The sequence below is a fragment of the Urocampus carinirostris genome, chromosome 1, assembly GCF_059441175.1.
Source record: "Urocampus carinirostris isolate Australia breed hairy pipefish chromosome 1, RoL_Ucar_1.0, whole genome shotgun sequence".
Lineage (NCBI taxonomy): Eukaryota > Metazoa > Chordata > Actinopteri > Syngnathiformes > Syngnathidae > Urocampus > Urocampus carinirostris.
Genome location: NC_142349.1, coordinates 51871074 through 51891631, shown reverse-complemented (window position 1 = coordinate 51891631; position 20558 = coordinate 51871074). Strand labels below are relative to the sequence as shown.

General features: G+C 39.4%; 1 protein-coding gene across 5 annotated transcripts in view; it reads left to right on the top strand.

Moving 5' to 3' along the window:
- The window catches only part of tanc2a (tetratricopeptide repeat, ankyrin repeat and coiled-coil containing 2a), a 58129-nt gene that overhangs the window by 21192 nt on the left and 16379 nt on the right, over window positions 1-20558 (top strand). For 2 of the 5 annotated variants that reach the window (XM_088344786.1, XM_088344794.1), the window contains 14 exons: window positions 9102-9241; window positions 9606-9768; window positions 10590-10904; window positions 13507-13632; window positions 14670-14936; window positions 16032-16129; window positions 17766-17997; window positions 18080-18252; window positions 18338-18418; window positions 18494-18694; window positions 18774-18908; window positions 19005-19201; window positions 19324-19432; window positions 19635-19757. In XM_088344786.1, coding sequence (XP_088200912.1) covers window positions 9102-9241; window positions 9606-9768; window positions 10590-10904; window positions 13507-13632; window positions 14670-14936; window positions 16032-16129; window positions 17766-17997; window positions 18080-18252; window positions 18338-18418; window positions 18494-18694; window positions 18774-18908; window positions 19005-19201; window positions 19324-19432; window positions 19635-19757 — 2360 coding nt within the window. Of the gene's footprint in view, window positions 1-2362; window positions 2690-9101; window positions 9242-9605; window positions 9769-10589; window positions 10905-13506; window positions 13633-14669; window positions 14937-16031; window positions 16130-17765; window positions 17998-18079; window positions 18253-18337; window positions 18419-18493; window positions 18695-18773; window positions 18909-19004; window positions 19202-19323; window positions 19433-19634; window positions 19758-20558 lie in introns of those variants that run through there. The other 3 variants (XM_088344777.1, XM_088344767.1, XM_088344759.1) reach the window with 3 other exon arrangements.

Sequence of the window (20558 nt, the reverse complement as noted above, 5' to 3'; positions counted from 1 at the left end):
GTCGTTGTTTTGATGAATCTCCAATTTCATAAATACCAAACCCCTGCAAATACCCAACCCCTGCGCAACTGCAACTTTGTCACATATTCTTAGAAATTCTTCATAAGTGTCTGCTGACAGTGACTGGAATCTATGCAATCTTCAACTTTAACTAGACTGCCAGTACCAACACTGACCACATAGCCCCACAGTATGAGGAACAGCCACTACATTTTACTGTTAGTAGCAGTATTTTATCTTGGAATGGTCGGTTATTCTTCGGCGATGTATACGGGCTGTTATTTCTAAATTTCTGTTCTGTTGTAACCTCCTTGATGAGCCGTCGCCACACTCTTGGAGTAATCTTAGTTGGTCGACCACTCCTCTGAAGGTTTGCCACTGTTCCCAGGTTTCTCCATTTGTGGATAACGGCTCTGACTGATTTCTATCACTTTTTTCATTTTTTTCTGTTTTTTTTTTGGGGGGTGGGATTCCGGCATTTCAATTGTGTTCTTGAGATTTCGTAGCCTACTTCACATTTAACAGATTCAATTTAGGGGGTATATTGATTGAACTCAAATGGTGGCAATCAATGTTGGGAATGGTCGGTGGAATTGAACCCAGCTTTTGCAAAACTGTGGTTAGTCACTGTTACTTTTTAATTTAACTAGGAATGGGGAAATAACTCTTTTACAGGGCCAGAAAGGCATTTTTGTGCCTTAACAAATTGAATCAACATTTCAAAACTCCATTTGGTATTTGTATGTTTGGTATTTTGTAAAACTTTGTGAGTTATAAATATATCAATATACAGGATTCAGGAAGGGGGCAAATACGTTTTCACAGAAATATACCTCCAGATATTTGGTTTCTATTCAATTTCTTTATACACCACGATCATTCAATCAAATCTGCAAAGGATAATGTGTGTGTGCTGTAACAAAAGGGTGTTTGTTTTGTTTCGTAAGATTATGCAATTATTTTTAATTAAAATGTCTCATTGTTTGCATGTTGATAACTTATATAGCATGAAACAGCGTGGCTAATGTATTTTTCTTGGTTGTTTTAAATCCTTACTAGTGAAGTCCAATACTATTTCAATTCCTGTGTTACAGAAACACTGTAGTCTCTGGAGAGACAAGGTTAAAAAGCTTGTGTCAATAAAACCCTCAGCCTATTTGTTGGTGGACATTTAGATGAGCGTGTATTTTAGTCACTACTGAAGAGGTATTAATTGGAAAAAAACACATACAGCTATTGAATGTTGGAGACTTTATTATATACAATAGGTTTCCAGAAATGCAATTTGGAGTTGGATGTAATATTATCCTGAAACATCTGGGAAATAGTATTTCAGTCTGATTTTCAGGTAAGAAATCCTGCTTTTCTACTTTTTTACATTTTTTAAAACTGGACGTAAATTATAGTCACCAAGTACCGAACAACTATACTTTATGTGTTGATTATTTTTCAAGAAAATCACTCTAAATTGGCCTTTGTTGTTTAGGGGGAAAGGTTTTTTTTTTGAAAAGTCATTTGAGTTCATCATGGAATTACAGTTCTGTGCTGTCTTGTTCTTTGGTCCTCAAAAATAAAAACAGTTTTGAGCCTTCTAAAAAAGGAAAAAAACTTTTCTCGTGGAAAAAAACATAACCATGTGTTGAGCTGCCCTTGATAGCCGTCCCTCTCTCCCTTTAGTGTGTGTGCTTGCCTGTATGTGTGTGTTTTGGTTGGAGGAGGGGAATTGCGATTTGCACTGCAGTCAGAGGAAAGAGATCGTCTTTCAGCTGGTTTGGAAAAGAAGAAATTCTGAACACTTGAAGAGAAAGTACTTGTTTACTAGCAGAAGATCATCCGTTCCTCAGCATTTTTCAATACTTTATTTTGGCAAAGTGTTAGGCAGGTCTCCCTGTGAATGAAAATGGTTCCTACTTTCAGACTGAAAAGAGCAGTGGACACCATCCTGGTCTGTTCTAAAGTGAGTTGCGGCTAATGTTAAATGCTCTCGATTCATGAGTGCGTTGACATTCGATTAACTGACCATTAACTCTCTTTTCGCGTTGTAGTCTCCCGCTTACGGACTGTTTGTATAGTGCCTCCGTGGAGTTCAAGTGAGAGTATCTTGAGTGCTTTTCTATTCCTGGAGAGACTCCCTCTCTTATCTTCTTATTCCCACCATATGTATCTCCTTTGTGTTCCTTGGAGAAGTTGGAGCTTGGAAAATCAGTAGAAGTGATGAATCTTTTTTGGGAGGCCGACAAAAGTCAAATGATCGCATGGGAAAGACAGCAATGGACACAGCGCTGAAGGACCTTTTTCTTTATTCATTGCACTAAAGGAACCCTATTTTGTAGCGCGACGAGGTTCTTCTGACGGCGCCTTCCACATGGAAACACTCTGAACCAATTACATCCTGGCTTGCAGCTAGTTATGGATTGCACGGCGGCTATTTTGAAAGCATGTGCCCGTTTAAGGACGCTGTGGTGCAGGCGTGAGCGAGCCGCCGTCCATCAGCCATGGAGGTTTGCGGAGAGTTGTCGTTGCGGTGCCGTTGGAACATTCAGCCATGCCTCCACTTTACTGCGAGGTTTGTTCTTTTACGTGTGCTGCTGTCTGACCCATGAGGAAAACTCAGATCTGTGTCGCGATTGGGTGGATCATCCCATCAACGGAGACAGAAGAAACAGGAGAGGGAGAAGACCTGAGGAAGGTGAGAGTGAAGTCTAGCTGTCTAAATGTCTAACGCAGTAGTCTCAAACTCAATTGACTTGAGGGTCGCCGGAACTAAGGTCTGGATGAGGTTGGGCTGACATGGGTTTTTCACAAGAAAATTTCGAAATGAAAAAAAAGCACTTTTCTCAAATATCTTTTTTTTAATGCTACAAAATAGGATCTAAAATCAAGGACCAATGCTAAAGATGATCAGTAATAAATGAATCCATAATTTGTGTGGGCTGCACTTACATCAAAGTAGTGTGTGTTGTTTGACCATCAAATACTATTGTGCCTGGCAACCGAAAACAAGTGCTAAAAAGAAAGAAGACAAACTACAGAGATTTAAAGTGACCAAACCACAAAATGTTTCTTTTTCCCCCAGCCTTTTGCAAATAAAAAAGGAAAATAATAAAGAGAAGAAGGAAAAAAAAACATGAAAATGAGAAAAAATAAGTAAAAAAAGCCCGGCAATAACAAGGGAAAAAATAAAAGGAAAAAAGCTTTTGTTTTGTAGCAGTTAAATGGCCGACAATGATGTCAACGCCATTTAAGTGTGACTAAAGTTATGTAAAATAAATGTAAACTTCTTTACCTAAGTATTTTAAAACACAGACGTTTATTCCATAGTTCATGTATTTTTGCTTATTTTTTTAAACAAGTATTTTTTTTTTGGATTTTAATTTTTCCCACCAGGAATTGCTTTAAAATACACACTTTCCCTTTTAACTTTCATATTAAGGCTGGGGCCTCACACTATAAGCCACCGGGCCGCAATTGGCCCCCGGGCTCCGAGTTTGAGACCCCACAAATATGCCCTTGCATGGCATTTTTGAAAAATATTTTCACTTTAAAGATAGAATGCACTTACATGTCATTTTACAGCTAAAATTAGAACACAAAACTACAGAACTACAAGTTGCACTTATTTTAGCCCAAATGTAAAGTGTAATGGAGGGTGAGTGGTTAGCGTATCAGCCCCACGGTGTAGAGATCCAGGGTTCAGTTCCAGCAACCGGCCTCCCCGTGCGGAGTTTGCATGTTCTCCCTGTGATTGTGTTGGTTTCCTCTGGGCACTCCGGTTTCCTCCCACTTTCCAAAAACAAGCATGTCAGGTTAATTGTCCGGTCCAACTTGTCCCTAGGTGTGAATGAGCGAGTTAGTTGTATGTCTCTGTGTGTCCTGCAACTGGCTGGAAACCAGTTCAGGGTGTCTCCTGCCCACTGCCAGAAGATGGCTGGGATGGGCTCTAGCACCCCTGCGACCCTGGCGAGGATAAGCGGTGCAGAAAATGGATGGATGGATGGAAGCATAGAGATGAACTTCATTCAATGCCATTAATATTAGTGTTGTCATGACATTCTTGAGCAACAAGAATGCCCCTAACACCAAATATCAAAGTGACGGATTTGTATTCTTTAAGTACACATCAGAAAGTATTCACAAGGGACCTGGTTTGTTCTGATCAGGGGTCTTTGTTGTGCAAAATGCCCATGTGTAAGCTTATCCAGTGCTGACCCCGATGCTGACCATTAGCTGCACATTTTTCAATTGCTAGCTAATAGTTGTTGTCCATCCATTATTTGCATCGCTTATTCCCAGTGCGGTCGCGGGGGTGCTGGAGTCCATCCCAGCTATCTTCGGGCAGTTGCCAGACAACTCACTCGCTCATTCACACCTAGAGTCAATTTGGACCAGCCAATTAACCTGACATGCATGTTTTAGGAATGTGAGAGGAAACAGGAGTGCCCGGAGGAAAACCACGCAAGCACGGGGAGAACATGCAATCTCTACACAGGAAGGTTCGTTCTCATAACCTCAGAACTGTGCCGCGGACAAGCTAATCAGCCTTGCTGCCAGAGTTGTAGTCATTTATTTATCTATCTACTTACAGTGAATCAGGATAGTATTCACAGTGCTTTAACATAACCACATTTATTTCATTCAGAGCATTATAGCAAACTTGATTTGATTCAATTTTGGAAAATTCTATACCTAACACGCCATAATGAAAGTATAAAAAGCTACTTTTTTGCAAATTCATTCCATTTAAAAACAAACTAAGAAACCCAAGTATTCAAAGCATTTTTTCGTAAAGCTCAAAATATAGTTGAATCTTCCTTCCACTGATCATTCTTGAGACATTTCTACAGCTTAATTAGACTCAATGTTCCCTCTAATTTTCCACGGGTCTATGCGTTCACACAAAGTCGGTGAGCAACGCTTGAAACAACAGTGAGCAACAGCAATCCCAAGTGTGGCAAATAAGTCATTATCAAACATGTCCAAAACTTGACATCACTTTGCATTTTGCTGGGTTTTTGGCAATGCAAAAATTGTTTTCACTTTTGAATGAATTGACTAATGTATGATTGCAAAGGTTGTACAGCCTACAAACGTCATTTGTTTTTACAACAATTCTTTCACAAGATATCCATTTCGATCGTTTTAGGATTAAGGGATCCCAGTTCGAATCCCGGCTTGTCCGTGTTACATGTCGAAGTGTCCTTGGGTAAGACACTGAACCCCCCCAATACCCCCAATAAGCAGGTTAGCGCCTTACATGGCTGCACAGATCACGGCCGGTATTGGGAAATGTGAAGCACAATGTAAAGCGCTTTGGGAAGTCATTGACTTGAAAAGCGCTATATAAATGCAGATCATTTCAGATCATTTCATCTCTTTTTTTCCTGATATCTTTTGTCGCATAATACTAACATTTTTTAGGGCTCATTTAGTCGGTTGCACGATACACAACTGTATTTAATCACATTTTTAGTGGAAGTACAATGTTGGCAACAAGATTGACTTGGTATAATTGGAAATTATTTGAACACAAACTTTTTCTTCTTTTTCCCTGTTTTTTTCTAATTTTTTTTTAATCCTTTTAAAAAAATCTCATTGTGTTTATTTTTTTTCTAGCTGTTACTTTTTTCTTTTTCTTCTATATTTACTTTTTCCCTTTGTTTATTTCTTTTCCTTTTTTCTGTCTTTTTTCTGAATTTTTCTTTCTTTTTTGTCTTCCTTTTGTTTCCTTTTTTCTCATATATACTTTTCTGGGCAGCACGGCGGCGCAGTGGTTAGCGCATGTGTGGCACAGTTCAAGTCATGGGAACCTCCTGCGTGGGTTCAAATCCAGCTCCAGACTTCCTGTGTGGAGTTTGTATGTTCTCCCCGTGCTTGCGTGGGTTTCCTCCGGGCACTCCGGTTTCCTCCCACATTCCAAAGACATGCATTTCAGGTGAATTGGCCGGTCCAAATTGTCCCTAGGTGTGACTGAGCGAGTGAGTTTTCTGTCCCCGTGTGCCCTGCGATTGGCTGGCAACCAGTTCAGGTTGTCCCCTGCCCACTGCCCGATGATTGCTGGGATGGGCTCCAGCACCCCCGCGACCCTACTGAGGATAAGCGGTGCAGCTAATGAGATATACTTTTCTGGACCACTTATGACTGACTATCTCTGGCTAATATTTCTCATATTTTTGCCCTCTGCTTAGTAATGTAGTGCATTTTCATTTCTTGACCACACATTTCTGTACCAATGAAAAAATATTTCTTACTAAACAAAGCTTTCATGAATGTTTTGGTACATCCTGAGCACTGTTTTCAATAGACTGCACTGAGGTCTTGTGTACTGTCAGGCTTTATTATTTTTTCTCAGATTTTAAGTAAGAAGTTATAGAAGTAGCTCATCTTGAAGATGGTTTAAAAAAATAACTCACCAAGAGGAGTAAGATCTAATGCTGAAAATGATGCACATTCTTTTTGCTACGTCAATGTTGCTTTTTGATTTCAGGTAACTTTTAAATGTCTGTGAAGTGGTTTGTGGGCGTAGTATTCTTGGTTTGAGAAAATAACATTCAATATATTTTTAGATTGGCTCTAAAAGTGCCAGTTTAGGAAAATTGTGGAGCACGAAGTTCAGACACTGCTCAACCATTTGAAAGCAGCTTCAATCACAAAGTTTCCGAAACAATTACAGATAAAAAAAAAGATACAAAGCAAACAGGAATGATTGTCAGAAAAATGAAATGGAAAGACTTTCTGCTTGTCTTTCCATTTTTGTTCCTGAACTTACTCTGTCATTGGCTGAGCACACATGACTTTGTGGTCAGACGCACAATGCTATTTCTATTATTTAGTTTACCAGTCATCAATTTATAGCTGTAATTATAGCAACGCTAGGGTTTTTTTACCTTCTGTGGCTAAAACATAATCATGCACGCAAGCATCTGCACGTACACTTCACATTACGGTGTAAAGAAGATCATGCACACACTACAAATACAAATCTGAAAATATTTGGTCAAAAATGAATGGCAAAAGTGAAGAAATTCATTTCAAAACTGCAGTCGTATGTAGAGCGATGTATTTATAGTAAAGCTTCTACTGTACTATGTATTTACTTCAAAATAGTTGTCTCATCCAAGTGGGTGTGGATACCCCTAAACTTCATGACCAATTTCTTTCCAATGCAGTTTAATTGGTGTTATTTTCACAGTCCCTTTAATTTTCTGAGAACGTGGTTAGAAAGTGGTGATTTTGCAGAAAAGGGATCTATGTATTGGAGAAGAAAAAAATCCCAACAAGGCAAAATCATGAGTCAAATCTTGGGACAAACTGGGTGATTTACAAATAATACCAGAGTTGCTTTTCAGGTTAAAGAGAAGACGTTTTGACACACTACTCTCAAAACTGCAAACAGATAAACTGGCAAATGTTTGGTTAATTTTGGTTAAGTTTCCGCCCAACAGAAACATTCCTTTATATGTCCCCAATGCACTCTGAGTCACAGACATATTTTTAATGGTTCAATGATTCTCTAGAAATGTCTAGTGATGTTAGGGCACTGAACTATGCCATTCTTTTCATGAGCAAAAATACTCTATCCCCCCACAAATACCTTCTTTATTATTTGTAACCAGGGGTGATGTTAGGTTCAGAGCTTTGGGGGGAGGCTGAACACCCAGAGTGTTATTTATTATTTTCACTTAAAGGGACATAGCTTAATATTTAGTGCCTCCTCTGACTGAAATACAAATACATATTCATTCAGTATTGAGAAACATTGATTTGAATCATTGGAAAAAAATACATAAACTATTATACTATTGTAAATGTTTATATTTTTTTAAATGTCTTTTACATAGCAGGATGCATACCTAGTAGTTTGTCTGGCATCTTGCTGCTATTGTCACAGACCAGAAGGGACACAGGACTCAATTGCATGCGTTTCTCAAATTTTATTGAAAGAGAGTGAGATTTTAGGCTTGCTTGATTGCTTGATCTGAGGACTGGCGAAGAGCAGAATCGAGCAGGGCGGGGATGGCACTTCCGCGTCGGAAGAAGGCAGGCGGGAATGGCAAGTCGTTTGACCAGGGCTGGAGATCACAGGCGATGTTGAGTTCGTAATAGTGGTCGTAGGCAGGCGGCAGGCAGAATAGGCGTAGTCAGGTTCAGAAATGGGTCGCAAACGGGGATCAGGCAGAAAACAGGTTTAACAGGGACGGGGTCGGACGAAAACGCTCACTGAGTGAAAACACTACAGCTCGCAAACGATCTGACAAAGTTTGAACAGAAGACAGGGGCTTAAGAAGGGTGTGGCCAACCAATCAGCTTGTCCGTGCTGTTGGCGCCAATCAAGCTGCCACAGGTGTTCCAAATAGGGCAATCATGACAGCTATGCTATGCACTGGTTTTCGTTCGCATCAGATAGTACAGTGCCATCTAGTGGTCAAATATTGCACAATGTACCCTTTAAAGTTAAATTAGGACGTATTTTTGTGTATACTTATTGTGGGTAATGGACTCTCATCTGAAAATGGTGCTTTTTTACAGAAAGAACTGAGGACTTGCCATGCTGGTGTCGAGAGGATTACCAGACACTTAGCTTACACACACACACACACACACACACACACACACAACAAATAAGCTTGGCCAATCATTGTTGCATTGAGTTCAATGCAGCTAAAATGAGGACTAATATCTGTCGATGATAACAAAGTATTTGGTGGTAAAATGCTGGTTCAACATGACCAATGTCTAACATACTTTTACACTGGAGCCGCCACAGACTCTATGCCACAAGTTACACTAGTTGAACGAAAGAGGAGCTGTGATAGAATTTAATCGAAATTAACCATTTCAATGTGGGAGAGTATTTCTGACGCTGCGTTGTTCACATCTTTATTTAATTTTTTTTTTTTTTTTTTTTTTTACATTTTTACCTAGATTTTTTTGTTCATATTCATGTTTGAGCACCTTCAAAAACACTCTGGTTACACCCATCTTTGTAACTCTGTCCCGAAGTGATTATCCTTTAATCCATCTGAGGAGGTGAAACAAACTAGCAAACCTGGCTGCCATTTATTTTCTGGGGAATCAAAGTTAATAACTGAATTTGTGTTCAGGTGAAGAGGAGGAATTAGGGCCACCTCCCTCTGTGGATGAGGCAGCAGATGCACTAATGACCAGACTGGGCTTTTTATTGGGAGAAAAGATCATCAATGAGGAACCTGGGTCAGCTCACCATGCACAAGTCGATGCAGAGGTAACCACACACTCAAACGTACATCCCGTATGTGAGATAATCTATAAACCAGAGTCTCAGAAGCTAAACTGGGTGATGACACCATTTCTCTTAATGTACGTTAAGGGCAGAAAGTCCAATGAGTGGTCTGTCAGGATAGACACAGGTTTTCGCTGACCTGAGCAAGATGAGTATTATGGTAACCAAATGAATAGAATTACATGAAAGATTATATCCTAATCAGAAAAAAAGTTTTAAAAAAAATCTGAACAAAAAAAGACTTGCTAGTTTCCTGAAAACTAATTAATTATAATGAATTCTCCACAAATTGATGCCAACAAAATTTCCAATATGTATTTTTCTTAATCTTTCGTTATTTACACAGAGGATCTCGCCTTCCTCCAGCTTGGACAGCAGCAACACATCCCCCTCTTCTACACTGCAGCCCCCTGCTGGAATGGAGAGTAATAACAACAACAAAACGTCTATTCACGCATCAATCACCTCCCCCACATCGACACTGGAGAGCAGAGATAGTGGGATTATAGGTATGAAAGAGACTGTTTGTCACCTTTAAAGATCCTCCATGAGTCCATGAAATACCTTATGTTTTGGGATCGTTACTTCCTATGATATTAAATACTTGGTTCCTCTCGTTAAGGCCATTAGAAGTTGTCCTTTATTACCTTTTACGTATATGCTTTGTGTCGCTGTTGGAAACGTGGCATAAAAGGAAATGGTCATCAGTTAATAACAGACATGAATGATGTGTACAATAATGGCTGGTTTTTCACACGGTTTGCGCGGGTTTCAAAACCCGCAAAGTAGAAACATGTATTATTTGTTAGATATCGGGAACATATATTATATACAACTATAACAAAATATACAAATAATGACACAGAACACAGAATTGCAGTTAAATGAATGTTTTTTCTTGTCATAATACAACAAAATTGTTGGGCTTCTCCTTTCAGTGTAAGAAAGCAATGTAGAGAGCAAACTTGCATTAGGGGTCCTCAAGTTAAGCCAAGTATCCGTGATGATTATGGTCATCCATTTTATGGGTAATCGATCTGGCGTTGGTGAGATACATGCTCGGCTGGGGTTGTTTATTAGATTGCCGCAACAGTAGACCTTACCTGCGGCCCCGCTCACGCTTTCTCTTCCAATGCAGCTTTAGTTTCTTCCCAACTCGATAACATTCCACAAAGAACCTGTTGGTGATCAGCATTTCTTTGCGCTCTTGCTGCAGAATATAATGCACGCTAAAAATCTGCAAAGTATCGATACCGCAAAAAGTAAATCGCATAAAAGTGAGGGATTACTGCGAATTGAGACTCTGAAAATGGCTATCAATATCTTTCAGCTACCTTGACCAGCTATTCGGCTGAATCAGCAGCAGAGCACAACAACGGCGCCAAGCAGCCCAGCGACAGTTACCAAGGCAGCAGCCTCAAACTCTGGAGGGAGGGAGACCGGTTAGTAGTGGTATCAACTTCCTCCTCCAGTGTGACAGCTACAGGAAGCTCCAACGATGACTTTCTTCACAGGGCTGAGGACACAGCTTCCACATTCAGCCTCAATAAACTCCAGCCTAATTGGGGACAAGACTCAAACCACTTGTCTGGATCCACCCACTCGATTCCGCTCTATCTTATGCCTCGCCCCAATTCTGTTGCCGGTAAGATGAATTACGTGTGTTTGCATTTGTATATCAGTCCAGTTGTATAGGAGCTTGAAATCCTTGAAAAAGCTTAAATTTAAATGTTGTGTTTTCAAGGTGAGGAAAATGTTTGAATTTTGGATGAGGTGCTTGAAATTGTTGCCATTACTGTACCCTGGCAGTCTGATCACACAATAAATGTAAACAAAATTGCATGAAAATGATGCACACGCCTGCTCTGGTAGCTTGCCATTATGGTGGTTTCATATGAAGCGTCACTGCTCCCTAGTGTTTGCACCAGATAGGACAGCTCCATTTAGAAAACTGTCTCTTTTGGCTCGGCTCACTGAGAAGATCGGCTCCCAAGCGGCTTCTCAGATTTTTTATTTTTTTAATGAAATATTCTCAATAGTGAAAAAAAAAAGCACCAAATAACTTTGTAATTAGTAATTTCTTGGGTTATGCAAGGGATCTCTGAAAAACACATGAACTATTAATTAAGATATTCACAGATCTACAAAAGAACGTTTTTGAAATACAATACAGTTTTAGCTTTTTACACACTGAACATATTTTAAGTCAAACCACAACACAAAATTGCTCAAAATGTGAAACAATCCCAAAAAAAATCATTTTGGGGGCGGCAGTAGCTCAGGAGGTAAAGCTCTTGTCTTGGGATCAAGAGGTCTTTTGTGTTGTACGTCGATGTGTCCTTGGACGAGACACTGAATCCCTAATGCCCCCAATTAGCAGTTGCCTTGCATGGGTGACACTGCTATCGGTTAGTTAGTGTGTCTAAAAAGGGAAAGGATGAAGCAAAATGTAAAGTGCTACATAAATGCAGACCATTTACATTTTAACTCATGTAGACACAGATCTTTTAAAAAACATGCAAAAAATATAAACTAAAACAAGTGAAACAAAAAGCAAAATATTAGCAGTCTCTAAGATTGAATGATTTGATGCACTCTGCTTCAGAGCAATCAATATCATTAAAATTGTGAATTGCCCTGCGGGGATGAATAAAGTATCTATCTATCTATCTATCTGTCTATCTATCTATCTATCTATCTATCTATCTATCTATCTATCTATCTATCTATCTATCTATCTATCTATCTATCTATCTATCTATCTATCTATCTATCTATCTATCTATCTATCTATCTATCTATCTATCTATCTATCTATCTATCTATCTATCTATCTATCTATCTATCTGTCTGTCTGTCTGTCTGTCTGTCTGTCTGTCTGTCTGTCTGTCTGTCTGTCTGTCTGTCTGTCTATCTATCTATCTATCTATCTATCTATCTATCTATCTAAAATGAGTCCAAACTTGGCCAATTTTTCTGATTTTTATACATTAAGTACTTCTTTCTATCAAGCCCTTTCCTTGTTGGTTACCAAGTGTGACCAAGTGTGACGTACCCAAGCTGCGCTTGCATTCTTGGAGCACAATGTCAGAATTGTCGGTTTTGAGCAGCCAAATGACACAAAAAGGTTGTAGATAATAGATAGGAACAGCTCAAAATAGCATAAATGATGTGCAGGCAGCAAAATAGAGGCTTTATTATTCATCAAAATCAACTAAAATAAAACATTCTTTTGATCGTTGCTGGATTTCTTCTTTTGAATGTACATGAAATTGGCCTAGAAAGTGCTTGAAAAGTGTTTGAATTTGGCCATGAAAAAGGTGTACTAACCCTGAGTCCAGCTACTGCACTTCCTTTTAGGAAGGAAATTGATCACTCCTCTTTATGATATCTTTCTTGGTCCTCACCTTTCTATGTCTCCTTTCTCAGTCAAAGATCAGTCCTCAGGCAAAATAAAAACGTAGCGCAAAATGTATCGCAAGGTCACAAAAATGATCTGTTTGACCTGTAGACCACCCGAACACAGCATAGTGACCAGATTCAGAGCTTAAAGAGCGACGCGTTTGATTTTATCCTCCCCTTCCTTTTTGTCCATGGACACTGACTCACAAATGCCCGAGAAGAGCGCTTGAGAAAGGAAGGAAGTAACATGTATGACGTCTTATAACACACACACACAGGATATGAAACAGAGCACTAACAGTCTCTGTAGTGTTGGTTGTGACTGGAATGACTGTTTTCACACATTTGGTGAGTTTTTTCTTTTATAAGTTGTAGCTCAATTAGTCTTTTCAGCACTTTTATAAAGAAAATAACTTTCTGCTTGAGCACAAAAGTTTCACGGAGTGTGAAAACGTTGTGTGCTCTGCTGTGGCATAGCCTTGTGCACGTGTTTCCGTAAAGAACCTAATCAATTCACCTGTATGTTACGTATAGTAGTTTCGTATTTATTATCTATGCATCACAAAAAATAGGGACGCTCCATAAGTGGAAAAAAAACAATACTAACCATAATTGTATACAATCAGCATATGTTATTTGTCTCGGAAGAAAAAGGCTATTCCACTGTGCATTCAAAGGTCTTAAAGAAAATCAAATACCCAAAAGACCATCACCATTCTTGTGTTTGCTGCACAAATTGATACAGTTTTTTTTTCCACTGCGTTTATACTTTTGACATTAACAGTGCTTTAAGAAAGGAAACAAATGTTGACTTGCTATTTCAAACCAATTGTTTCTTATTTCAGCGACTAGTTCTGCTCAGCTTGAAGGTTTGGCCTACCTTGATGAACAGCAAAGACTTACCCCTTCCAGGGGATCCCTCAGAATGCCCAGACAGAATTCTGGGAGTCGAAGTCAACAGGAAAAGCGAGGTAAAAACATAAAACATGGAGAGATTTTTTAACATGTAGCACAATACGTCTATTCTGGGGGTTTTCAACATGTTACCCGTGGGCACCAGGATGCCCCCTAAGGACAGCTGAAGTGCCTGCAGACCTGTTCTGAAAAGAACTGTTTTTAGCTAGGTTTTTTAGTTTTCCTTGTCTGCACTTTGGTTTAAAATCAGGGGGTGGTGTAATTGTAACCTGTGCAGTTCTTTCAGACATTTTGTGAATAAGGGCCGTACAAATAAATGTGACTTAACACACCAGTGCTTGATCATTGTGATTTTCTCATAAAAATATTATTTTAATGGTTGACAGTCTCTTCAACCCTATTTTAATATTTAACCTGGTTATAACAACATAGTGATAATATGATATGTTATCATTTTAGAAATTCAAATAAATAAATTCCAGTTTATCCGCTTCAAGTCTATTCAAGTATGGATAATTATCTTTGGGCAAGTAATTAGAACAATTGAATAAGAATCTTGTCAAGTATTAAAGAAGTTCGTTTCTTTGACTTTTTATTGATTAATTCTACAGAAAATGCAAACTAAATTCATATTTAGAGGGCATTTTTTAGCTACAGTGGCTATCCGGCTACCTTTTTAGCTTTGAAGCTTGCGACCTTCCTGCTTTTTTAGCTATTTAGCGAGCTGTCTAACTAGCTTTCTACAGTTTTTGCATGCTATCTGGCAAACATTTTAACTTTTTTGCTAGTAGTCAGCTACATTTTGGCCTTCTTTCTTAGCTTAGTTAGCTTTCTATCGGTCTAATTACCGGTTGTTGGACTTTTACCCTTTTAGATAGCTATCAAGCTCCCTTTCAGTTTTTTACCTGTTTACCTTTTCAGCTAACTAGCTACCCTTTTAGCTATTTAGCAAGCCATCAAGCCAAGTTGCAATTTAAAAAATGTATATCAAACTAGGTGCCCTTTTGCGCTATTTAGTCACAAAAAGTACCTCTTAGCTTCAAAAGGTTTGGAAACCCCTTGTCTATTAAATACTTTTCTGTCCTTTCTGCAGTTCAGTTGACTCCATATCTAAGCCTGAAGCCACTCCATTTTGAAATTCCGGGACTGCTTTCTGATTGGAGATTCACTGGAAGGGAGTGGCTCTTCCAGGAAATCGACACATGTCTCTCCAGCGAGGACCCCTCGATCAACCGAGGCGTGGTGATTGTGGGAAACATGGGTTTTGGCAAGACGGCAATCGTTGCCCGTCTGGTGGCGCTGAGTTGCCATGGGAACCAGATGTGGCCAACATCTGTTGGCACCCAGACACTACCCAAATGTAAGGGGAATTAATTTAAAATCAAAGTTAGTTTTCCGTTAACGGAGGGAATGAGGTTGTAGGGAGAACAAAAAGTACATTAAACAGTAATCCCGTGCCGTATCGTATTTTCATCATACATTGTCTTCTGCATTCTGATTGGCTAATTGTCCATGACATTGCGGTCTGAGTCGTTCACAGACGTAAAAAAGCTTGACCTACCTACATTATATATGCGCAAATCTTTTTCAATTACAAGTGTCTCTAAAAGCCATCTTGCCAACAAAATGCTCTGGACTGCTAAAGGCATCAAAAGTTAGCTTTCTATCACGAGCAAAGTTGGACTTTTCAGCCTGCTGAACTCTGGAGCCGCCTACATCTCTTTGGCACTCCTTTGGGGATCCCGGGCACTTTTTCAAAAATGTTTGATGATGGAAAAATATATGGTTTCTGTCAGCAGACAAACAGGAAACCTTAACGTTTTCCAATAAATATAGATGGATACAGTATTTCCTTCCTTCTAAGGCGCTATATATCTATATGCTGCTCAAAACATATTTTGGGGGTTGGGGGTTATGTGATTTATTTTAAAACATACAGAAGTTATTTGCAAAAAGAAAATTTAAGAACTTTCATTACTCAAAAAAATGCTTGCGGCTGTAAATTGGATTTGTTTTTAAGTTTAATGTATAATAGAGTATTTAATTCAGAAAAACATAAATGTTTCTACTTCCCCGGTTTTGACTATTGCGGGACTTTTTGGAATGTAAGCCCTGTTCTGTATCTACTGCAGACATCTTAGACTAAAAGCAACTTGGCATGGGCTTTGGTCTAAAGACCCCCAATGTATTATTCCACCCACAACAACAACCTCATCGACCAGACTGCTGAGTCATCCTGCAGAAGTCACAGAATCAGCTAGCTTTCTAGCCAACATTTGAATGGACTGCCAAGTTGAGAAAGAACCATACTGTAGAGTGGAAAATAAAACACCAAAGCGTTGAGATGAAATTATAGTCAAGTAGCAGCCATGACTACGGCGATGTTTTCTCACTCTACTTTACATGAAGCTGACTTCTGTTTCATACGCGGAATCTTTCCCCCATGCTTCATCAGGTTGGGAAGGAGCAGATGATGGAGAAAGGGGGAGCTGTTCAGGTACTCCTGAGATCAAGCGAAAACAGCAGGAGGCCATCCTGAGACTTGCAGGACAGGTATTCTATATTTCAAGCATTTTTACAACGATAAAGCGAACATTTGTTCAATCGAGAGACGGAGTATTTTACAACTGCTGAGCAAACTGTTTTTGAGGGGGAGGGTTTTGACAAAACTCCATACTCTTCTACGGACATTTTCCTTTGTCTGATTTGCCGTAGAGAAGAGGGGCCTCAGCAAATCTGAGCATGTTCAATTGAAGACTGTTTTTTATAGCATCACACGCTGGAAACATTTACTGTATTTGACGTGTGCCATGAGACTCATCCAGTAACATGTGGGGCTGGTACGATTTATGATCCCGCTGTCCAGAACTGACAGGTTGATACATATCTTTTGGCAAGCATAGGAATACAACAACACTACATGGTAAGGTGGTGAAGAAGTATTTTTTTCCCAAAAATAACATATCTTGAAACCTTTGCTATGTGGACCAAATAAATTCTGGCCATTTATTGTTATAACCTTATACATTACTGAGTCTATACTTCAATGCTTCAATTGTAATAGCTATTAAATTTAATACATTTCTAGTGGTTTGCAGTGTTCGGCAAGTTAATTTAAAAAATGAGTAATAGTTACTCACTACTTTTTCCAAAAAGTAACAGAGTGAGTCACTGAATTACATTAAAGCAACTGCTTACCATGATAAGTAAATGTTTCCATTACTTTAAAACGAAGTAGTATGTCAAATAATTTGAAATTTTCTGAGCAAATATGAAACACCACGGTGACCGGCTATCACTAGAAGAGATGGGAAATCAGACTAATTTAAGAGTATTTTTTTTCCCCATTCGGCTCACTAAAAAGAGACGGCTCTTTTGGGTACCAAACCGCTCTTCAGATTGTTTTTATTGCTTTATTCCCTACATTACCAATTATTATGTAACATTATGCACTGAATTATTTCAAAAGTGGGAGATCAGCAGTCTCTATGATTAAAAGATTTAATGCACTCCGCTTCTGAACAATCAGTATCATTAAAATGAGGCGAAATTTGAACTCAGTTATTACCCAACACCTTTAAAGACCTTTCCGTGTCTGTAAACAAGTGTGACGTAATAAAGCTGCGTGTGCACTATTGAAGCAAAATGGCAGAATTCATGTCAGTTTATAGCAGCCCATCAACCCAAAAAGATCGTAGATAGCAACAGCTCAAAACAGCACAATGTGTGTGCTAGCAGCTAGAGAGGGACTTCATTTTAGTCATCAAAGTCGACAACAACAACAAATAAACGTTCTTTTGATCGGCGCTGGATTTCTTCCTTTGAAGGTACCGGAAAAAATGTCCTCAAAAGTTCTTGAAAAGTGCTTCAATTTGACCATGAAAAAGATGTACGAACCCTGTATTTTGAATGGTGACATGATCCAAAAAGACGTGACGTAAACAACTAGGGAGGAGCTGAAAACCGTGCCGCTAAAAACGGCGTCAGGTTTGTGGGGGCACGCCACTGTTGCCGTTCCTCAGCCTTAGTAAAGCACCGCGTTTGACAGTCAGTTACAGTAACGATGAAAAAAATAATTAGTTGGATTGCCCCAATACTGGAAAAATTAACGCCGCTACACAACAGCGTTATTCATAACGTCGTTATTCCCAACCCTGGTGTTTTGAATGCAAATGCTCTGTTTTGGCAGGTGGTTTCCTATCATTTTTGTCAGGCCGACAACTGTCACACATGCCTGGTCCCTGAGTTTGTCCACAACATAGCGGCAATGTTAACAGAAGCCCCTCAGCTGTCGGCCTATCGAGAATTGCTGCATGGATCGCCGCAACTTCAGAGCTTGCTTAGTCTTAGAGGCTGCATCCAGGACCCAAGCTTAGCCCTTCAGAAAGGAATTTTGGAACCACTCGGTTCTCTTCACAGCGGTAAAGTGGTACTCTGTTATGTATTTGTTTAGTTTACAACACAAGTCAACAAATGTTGTGATTCTGCTGTGTTCATCTTCAGAGAGGAGGTTGCATGTGGAGGGACCCGGGATCATTTTACTTATTGATGGTCTAAATGAGGCCGAGTTCCATCGACCAGATTACGGCGACACAGTTACCTCATTTTTGTCCCGGAACATTCTCAAATTTCCTCCATGGTTAAAAATAATTGCCACAGTCAGGACCAATCAGCAGGTAGTTGAGTTTATCGAGCCACATGGATTAATTTTGAGGGTTTTCCGATTCACTAAATGTAAATCTTTTCCTTTAAATCAATCAGGATATCACACGTTCTTTACCTTTTCATCGCATCTCTTTAGACAGGATGGAGGAAAACAGTGCCATAGATCAAGATCTGCAGGTGACACACAAGTGTTCGCTGTATATGTTGTTGTGATATTTTCAATTCTCTCATAAGCTCTCTAACCATCTTTAGGGTTACCTAATGGAACGTATCCATAGCAGTCCCGAGATTCAGAGAAATGTGTCACTAAGCAATGGTCGCCTCGACAACACAGCATTAACCAAGCTAATAAGCCACTTGAAGACCCTAAGCAAAGGATCTTACCTGTACCTGAAACTAACCCTGGACTTGATAGAAGGAGGATACCTAGTCCTAAAGAGCACCAGCTTCAAGGTGTGAAAGAGGGAGAACTGAATTCTAAATCAAGGTTCTTTTTTCTGAGATTTCTCTTAAACACACGTTGTTTCTTTAGGTGGTTCCAGTAAGCCTCGCTGAGGTTTACCTGCTACAATTAAACATGCGGTTTCCCACTCTGTCGTCTTTCCTGAGAGTTTTACCACTGCTTAATGTAACTGTTGCAACACTGCACCCGTTGACTGACCAGCAGGTATGCATGAGAAGTACCTGGAATTCAATATTTTTGTTTAATTTTGTGCATTTTACAATCAATGCATGATGCACCGTTTCCGATTTTCAAATTCAGCTTTTTGAGGTGATAAACGCCAGCACGTTGACCGGTGGGGCAATGCAGTGGTCCGAGTTCATGCAGCGTCTAGAGCAGTTGCTGCCTTTCCTTCTGCAGCGGGCTGATGGCAGCAGGATGCTAAATCACACCTCGTTCAGGGAATGGCTGGTGTGGCGGGACGAAGGGCAGGACGACAGGTTCCTCTGTGATCCCAGGTACTTTGATAATTACTGACATGGAAACTAATTGAATCTTAGCTCCTCTTGACCCTGTATTTGAAGCTGCTCATATGGATTCCACAAATAATGTTCTATGCTTGTGGGTTTTTTCTCTGAAGGAGCGGTCACACACTGCTGGCTTTCTGGCTCTGCAGACAGGGTGGGAAGCTAAATCAACAACAGACCCTTGAGTTGGGACATCACATCTTGAAGGCTCACATCTACAAGGTAAGGACTGTAGTCATGAATATGGTAGGATATGGTAGGAAGGTGACCACCTATAGTTACAGTATTTTGGAGACACATGCCGACACCGGTTACATGTTAAAACAAGCATAACTCGAGTCAAAGATGGGCAAGTTTTAAAACTGACCCTAAATGGCAAATATGTGTGCTTTTTGTTACCCATGGCACTGTCTCTCATTTACAGGGTTTGAGCAAGAAACTTGGAGTTTCTTCGTCAATTCTGCAGGGCTTGTGGATGTCTTACAGCACAGACGGCTTGAACCATGCTCTGTCATCATTGCGAAATCTTTACACCCCTAACATCAAGGTAACTCGTACTTTAATTGTGTATATATAACGTTGTAATAATTAAGACCAGAGTTATCCCAATCTTATGGTACAGCACCAATGATTCTCCCAAACTAACTAATACAAATTATTATAAACTTGTTTCAATTGAATAATCAAGTGTACTTAGATTTAAGTCAAACCTTTCATGCATGGTTGGTCAGTTTGTTTTCATTATTATTTTTTCATTGTTTTGATTTGAACGAATATTCTGAGAAAACAACGGTCCAATAACACCAATACACAATGCTAAATATAACTTCCTGAGACTTTTAGGACAGATATTCATTATTTCAAGCTTTTTTACAAAGATGAAGCGAATATTTGTTCAAGGGAGACAGAGTAATTTACAATTGCTGAGCAAACTGTTTTTTTTTTTGGGATGGGAGGTTTGACAAAGCTCCATGCTCTTCTGCGGACATTTTCATTTTTCTGATTTGCGGTTGAGAAGAGGAGCCCCTGCAAATCTATGCATGTTCAATTGAAGACTCTATTTTTATAGCATCACACTCTGGAAACATTTACCGTATTTGACGTGTGCTATGAGACCCATCCAGTAACATGTGGGGCTAATTGATCCTTCATTTTTTTTCTTCTTAGTATTTATGTTGCCAGGGCAAAGGACTTTTGTGTGCTGAGCCACCAGTTGAGAAACACTTGACACAATTTTATTTAGTTGTGTATGTGTGTTTGTTTTAACAAAAATACAGAATGCAAAAGCAATAAATCAGGTGGAATTGTGTGGAATAAATATTTACAGTAAAGTATGGTTTTCAAAGCA